This window comes from Rhinopithecus bieti, unplaced genomic scaffold (genome assembly GCF_001698545.2).
Source record: "Rhinopithecus bieti isolate Rb0 unplaced genomic scaffold, ASM169854v2 scaffold_83003, whole genome shotgun sequence".
NCBI classification, from domain to species: Eukaryota; Metazoa; Chordata; class Mammalia; order Primates; family Cercopithecidae; genus Rhinopithecus; species Rhinopithecus bieti.
In genome coordinates, this window is record NW_016830379.1 from 216,208 (window position 1) to 223,357 (window position 7,150).

Sequence of the window (7,150 nt, forward strand, 5' to 3'; positions counted from 1 at the left end):
GTGCCCGGTCAATAAAATTATTTAAGACAACTAAGTGTAGATAATATTTTCATTAAGCCAAGGATGTTAAAAATTGGTAACAGTTCCATCTTTATAAATATTTTATTCTATCACCGCACCACCCCCAATAACATTCCACTCTCATCCTCCAGTCTAACTTCTTAGAATGTAATTTCCTAGATATCAAGAACAATTATTTTCTTTTTATTTTAAATATAGAGATGGGGGTCTCCCTATGTTGCTCAGACTGGTCCTGAACTCCTAGCTTAAGAGATCCTCCTGCTTCAGCCTCCCAAAGTGCTGGGATTACAGGCGTAAGCCACTACACCTGGCCAAGAACAGTATTTCCTTTTTTTTGAGATGGAGTCTCGCTCTGCCGCCCAGGCTGGAGTGCAGTGGCATGATTTCAGCTCACTGCAACCTCCACCTCCCAGATTCAAGCCATCCTCCTGCCTCAGCCTCCCAAGTAGATGGGACTACAGGCATGCGCCACTATGCCTGGCAAATTTTTATACATATTTTTTAGTGGAGACAGGGTTTCACCATGTTGGCCAGGCTGGTCTTGAACTCCTGACCTCAAGTGATCCCCCTGCTTCAGCCTTCCAAAGTGCTAGGATTACAGACGTGAGCCACCGCACCTGGCCAAGAACAATATTTTCATAAAATCATAAAATGTTAGAGCTAGACTTGCACATTGTTGATGGGAATGCAAAATGGTACAAATCCAATGATGTGAAATTGTAGTATCTAATAAAACTACGTATGCATTTATCCTTTGACCCTGAAATCCTATTTCTAGGAATTCACCTTGATGATATACTTACAATAATACCACACAAGTTTATTCATTGAACAATTATTTCTAATCATAAAATTGTAAAAACAGCCTAAATGCCCAAACATAGGAGATTAAACAGAATTAATGCACATCCATACAACAGAATACTATGTAGTTGGAAAAAATAAAAAGGATGACCTTCATGAACTGCTATGGAGTATTTCCAGGATATATTATTAAGTGAAAAAAGCAAATTATAAGTGTATATGCATATTATACTACTATCTGTGCAACAAAGAACTATTTGTATAAATATGCTTATTTTTGCAAAAAGAAATACTGAAAATGGATAACCACAATCCAATGACACTGGTTATCTAAATAAACGGATGGATGGGAACGGGGTAGAAGGGACAGAAGCAGTAACACCTCTCCGAGTATAGCTTTTTTTTTTTTTTTTTGACAGTTTCAACTTTGAGGACTTTGTTAATGTATTTTATATATTCAAAAATAAAACTAAATCTGGCCAGCCAGGCACGGTGGCCCACGCCTGTAATCTCAGCACTTTGGGAGACTGAGGTGGATGGATCACCTAAGGTCAGGAGTTCGAGACCAGCGTGGCCAACATGGTGAAACCCCATCTCTACTAAAAATACAAAAACTAGCCAGGTGTGGTGGGGGGTGCCTGTAATCTCAGCTACTCAGGAGGCTGAGGTAGGAGAATCACTTGAACCCAGGAGGTGGTGGTTGCGGTAAGCTAAGATCAAACCACTGCACTCCAGGCTGGCTAATGAGAGTGAAACTCCATCTTAAAAAAAAAAAAAAATCTGGCCCAGTGCCGTGGCTCATGCCCATAATCCCAGCACCCTGGGGAGGCCAAGTCAGGCAGATCACTTGAAGCCAGGAGTCTGAAACCAACCTGGCCAACATGGTGAAACCTCATCTCTATAACTATAAAAAATATTTAAAAAACAAACAAACAAAAAAAATCCAAAGTGCTGGGATTACAAGCATGAGCCACGGCACCCAGCCAAAACAAACAAACAAACAAAAAAAAAAACCCTACACATTTAAAAAATAAAATTAAATCAACACATATTTGGGGTAAAAATAAATATTGACTACTAAGAAATATAAAACTATATTTCAAACGAGTAACATAACCTCACAGAAGAAAAAAAAAATCCAAATAACTAAACAGAGTCATGTGACCACCTAACTTCAATGTAAAGACAAAAAGAACTACAAATAAATCTTGAACTCCTTAGTAGTTTTGTTATTTGCAGTGGTCAGGGGTAGCAATTCTGAAATAATTTTGTATATATGTTGTAACACTGAGTACATATGAGTACACAGGTAAGAACAGTAAACATATTGAAGTTGCTATGAAAAAGGAACCACACACACACAGCACATACACCTGCACTGTCTGCTGAAAGAACAAATGACATCTCAGTAGAAATCAGCACATCTGGCTGGGCGCAGTGGCTCATGCCTGTAATCCCAGCACTTCGGGAGGCTGAGGTGGGTGGATCACGAGGTCAGGAGTTCAAGACTAGCCTGGCCAACATGGTGAAAACCCGTCTCTACTGAAAATACAAAAATTAGATGGGTATGGCGGCACGTGCCTGTAATCCCAGCTACTCGGGAGGCTGAGGCAGAAGAATTGCTTGAACCGGGACCCGGGAGGCAGAGGTAGCAGTGAGCCAAGACTGCACCACTGCACTCCAGCCTGGGCTACAGAATGACACTCTGTCTCAAAAAAAAAAAAAAAAAAGAAATCAGCACACCTAATACTCAAATCTTGATTTCTAAAAACCATTCCCCAACTAAAAAGGACCAGGACTCCTTGAAGAAGTGGCCCATTCCATAGTTGAGGAAAGAAAAGTATGACATAAACCCAAAAGACAAGAATAAACAAAAAAAGGGCTGGGCGCGGTGGCTCATGCCTGTAAACCCAGCACTTTGGGAGGCTCAGGTGGGCGGATCATCTGAGGTCAGGAGTTCAAGACCAGCCTGACCAACGTGGTGAAACCCCCCGTCTCTACTAAAAATACAAAAAAATCAGCTGGGTGTGGTGGCAGGCACCTGTAACCCCAGCTACTTGGAAGGCTGAAGTGGAAGAATTCCTTGAACCGGGAGGGAGAGGTTGCAGTGAGTGAGATGGCACCATTGCACTCCAGCCTGGGTGACAGAGAGACTCCATCTCAAAGAAAAAAAAAAAAGCGATGATAACATGTACATAAAAAATGACAGGGCCAGCTGTAGTTACTCAAGCCTGTAATCCCAACACTTTGGGAGGCCAAAGCAGGTGGATTTCTTGAGACCAGAGGTTTGAGACCAGCCTGGGCAAGATGGCAAGACTGTCTCTACAAAAAACTTTAAAAAGAGCCTAGCATGGTGATGTGCACACATAGTCCCAGCTACTCAGGAGTCTGAGGTGGGAAGACCACTTCAGCCCAGGAATTTGAGGCAGCAGTGAACAATGATTGTGCCACTGCACTCCAGGCTGGGCAAGAAAGCCAGATCTGTCTCTATTTAAAAGAAAAAAAGAAGTGATAAAGCAAATACAGTAAAATGTTAACAAATGGTGAATCTGGATAAAGAGTACACTGAGGCCAGGCATGGTGGCTCACGCCCGTAATCACAGCACTTTGGGAGGCGGAGGCAGGCAGATCACTTGAGGTCAGGAGTTCAAGACCAGCCTGGCCATCATGGTGAAACTCTGTCTCTATAAAATATACAAATACTAGGCGTGTGTGGTGGCACGTGCCTGTAGTCCCAGCTACTCGGGAGTCTGAGGCAGGAGAATTGCTTGAACCCAGGAGGTGGAGGTTGCAGTGAGCCAAGATTGAGCCACTGCACTGCAGCCTGAGCGACAGAGCAAGACTTCATCTCAAAAAACAAAAACGAAAACAAAAAAAAAAGAGTACACTGGTGTTTACTGGCAAAATCAGAGGTAAAATTTCTGGTTCAAGTGACTTATCTACTCAATACAATTTTAAAAAATAATCTCAACATCGTTTTCCATATAATATGACTATGTAATGCCAGTAATAATTAACATTTACCAAGACATCTCAAGAAAAGGATAAAGAAGATTAAAAAGTTAGTAATAAACTCAAAAAAATTACTGTGAGTGGTTCATTTTTGCCTTGGCAATAAAGCTGAGTCAAAGGTAGAATGACATAATTCCTTTCCTTGATCCCTCTATGGATAAGAATATGCTTATTTTCCTAAACTGTGTCTTTTCCAACCTCTCTCTTTTTTTTTTCTGAGACGGAGTTTCGCTCTTGTTGCCCAGGCTGAAGTACAACGGCTCACTGAAACCTCCACCTCCCGGGTTCAAGCAATTCTCCTGCTTCAACTGCCCGAGTAGCTGGGATTACAGGCATGCGCCACCACGCCCGGCTAATTTTGTATTTTTAGTAGAGATGGGTTTCTCCATGTTGGTCAGGCTGGTCTTGAACTCCCGACCTCAAGTGATCCGCCTGCCTCGGCCTCCCAAAGTGCTGGGATTACAGGCCTGAGCCACCACATCCGGCTCCAATCTCTTTATTTAGAAATCCTTCCCTAAGACCATTCCAAATTTCTGAACACAAAGCCTAAAATGGCTTCACTTGATCTGGCTAACTCCATTTCACTGGCATGCATGCATTCATTCATTCATTCATCTGACAAAGATTTACTGAACTCCAACTAAGTAGCGGGCCCAATTCTCTTTCATCAGAGATGCAACAGTGAAAAGACAAATTCCCTGCCTCATAAAGCTTACATTCTATTGGGGAAGACAGACAACATACAGCTAAATTAAAATGTAATATATAAGCACCATAATAAAAAATGTTAAATGAAGCACGACATGGGGATATAGTAATAGGGGAAGGGTAATCCTATGCAAAGAGATAGCATTTAAGCAGAGATGTGAAGTAAGGGAATGAGACATGAGAATGTCTAAAACAGGAACAGCAAAGACCCAATGAGGACAGCAAATTCAGCACACTGAAGACAAACCCCAAACTTACTTTACTGTATGTAGAGAGTTGATCCTTTAGGCTCTGACAATGCATCATGGTTCCAAGGGCTACTTGCTGGACCAACTGTTGAAATTTTAAATTTCTAGAAACAAAATCCGTCTCACAGTTTACCTGTGGGAACAAATTGATATAGCTGTATAAGCTGTTTAATAATTTCCAAAAGTGCCTTAAGGCTGGAGAGTAAATCAAGATACTGACAGAACAAGCTACAGACTCAACAGAAGAAAAAATGACTCCAAAATTTTAAAGCTACAGTTCCTCTCCTAGCCTGAAACAGAATGAAGTGATTCATGTTGGGCCAGTGAGTTAGCAATAGCCTGCATATTCAGAAGATGGTTCAATAATGTCCTGAAGGACTCACTACAAGTTCACCACTTACCTGTGTCTGCACACCATCATCACCTCATTCTCCAGCCATCCCAACTCCAAACCACTTATGCTATTATCTTGTTTATTCCCATCTCTCACTCTAAACTAATCCACACCTGATTCTTCACCAATTATGGCCCCCAAACCTCCTCTAAAATAACTACTCTCTATTCAACAACAATTAATATAATTAATTTTGTAATCTAACTGTTCCAGGAAACAATCAGTGACAAGGGGTAAGGCTGCACCAGATTCACATTCAGGAGTAATATTCTAGACTGCTAGGCCATTTCTCATCAACACACCAGTACATTTCTATACTTAAATAAATTCATAACTAATACCCAAGGTTTCATGAGTTTAACTTCAACTACCCTTTATGGTTCTTGAACAGATCTCTTCCTCAAGAAGATAAAGGGCCTACTACAAGCTTTACACCCAAGGGACAGCTGTTCTTGGTATCTGGAATTTCCAACAACTCACCTCTACTAATACAGTTGTATTTCCTTCCTGCAACAGCCCAATCAGGCCTTCTTTGGTCTTTCTCCCTTGGAGCTTGGCAGCTTTGCTCCAGCCCTCCTTCTGGGCCTGCTTGTGGAGCCAGATCTCTGCCTATAAATTGAGAAGAAAAAAAGCAGACAACAAAGTCACAGAATTTAGAACTAAACGTAATTCTACGATACGCTCAGGTTTCCTGATTCTCTAACTTCTCTAACAGAAACTGAAGTAATCTATCATTTACTGGCAGTCTACCACTAAATGCCAAATACCCGGTATTATTATAACTGGTGCCTTGGATGAATTTAATCTTCACAACAACCCTATGGGGCACACAGCTGTATTTTCTTTATACAGTTATGCAGCACATAACGATATTTTGAACGATGGACTGCACATATGATGATGGTCCCTAAGATTATAAAGGAGCTGAAAAATTCCTATTGTCTAGCGACACTGTAGCCCTCCTAACATTGTAGGGCAACATATTACCTACATGTTTGTGGCAATGCTAGTGTAAAGAAAACTTCTGTGCTGCCAGTCCTATTAAAATATAGCATGTACAATTACACACAGTACATGATACCTGCAACAATAATGAACAACTATGTTACTGGTTTATGTATTTACTATAATATATATACTTTATTTTAGAGAATACTCCAACTGATAAACTACTCAGGAGGTTGCATCTCTTGAACCCAGGAGGTGGAGGTTGCAGTGAACCAAGATCAATCACGCCACTGCACTCCAACCTGGGTGACAAAGTGAGACTCCGTCACAAAAAAATAAAAAATGAAAAAATTTAACAGTAAAACAGCTTCAGGCAGGTCCTTTAAGAGGTATTCCAGAAAAAAACATTGTTATCATAGGAGACAACAGGTCCATGCCCGTTACTGCCCTTGAAGACCTTCCAGCAAGACAAGATGTGGAAGTGGAACACAGTGTTAATGATGATCCCACTCCTGTGTAGGCCTAGGCTAATGTATGTGTTTGTGTCTCAGTTTTTAACAAAACAATTTTTTAAGGTAAAAAAAATTTTGGCCAGGCACGGTGGTTCATGCCTGTAATCTCAGAACCTTGGGAGGCCGAGGTGGGCAGATCACGAGGTCAGGAGATAGAGACCATCCTGGCTAACACGGTGAAACCCCGTCTCTACTAAAAATACAAAATATTAGCCAGGCATGGTGGCAGGCATCTGTAGTCCCAGCTACTCGGGAGGCTGAGGCAGAAGAATGGTGTGAACCTGGGAGGCAGAGCCTGCAGTAAGCCAAGATCGTGCCACTGCACTCCAGCCTGGGGGAGAGAGTGAGACTCGTCTCAAAAAAAAAAAAAGATATTTCAATTAAAAAAAAGTTTGAATTTTTTTTTGAGACGGAGTTTTACTCTTGTTGCCCGGGCTAGAGTGCAATGGCGTGATCTTGGCTCACCACAACCTCCACTTCCTGGGTTCAAGCAATTCCCCTGC

The 7,150-nt window shown here is 41.6% G+C and overlaps 1 protein-coding gene across 2 annotated transcripts in view; it reads right to left on the bottom strand.

The window, feature by feature from the left end:
• Positions 1-7,150, bottom strand: part of LOC108524404 (protein-lysine methyltransferase METTL21B) — a 36,080-nt gene that overhangs the window by 16,345 nt on the left and 12,585 nt on the right. For both annotated transcript variants that reach the window (XM_017865472.1, XM_017865471.1), the window contains exons 5-6: positions 5,668-5,796; positions 4,804-4,926 (exon numbers count right to left, since the gene is read on the bottom strand). In XM_017865472.1, the coding sequence (XP_017720961.1) occupies positions 4,804-4,926; positions 5,668-5,796 (252 nt within the window). The remainder of the gene's footprint in view (positions 1-4,803; positions 4,927-5,667; positions 5,797-7,150) is intronic.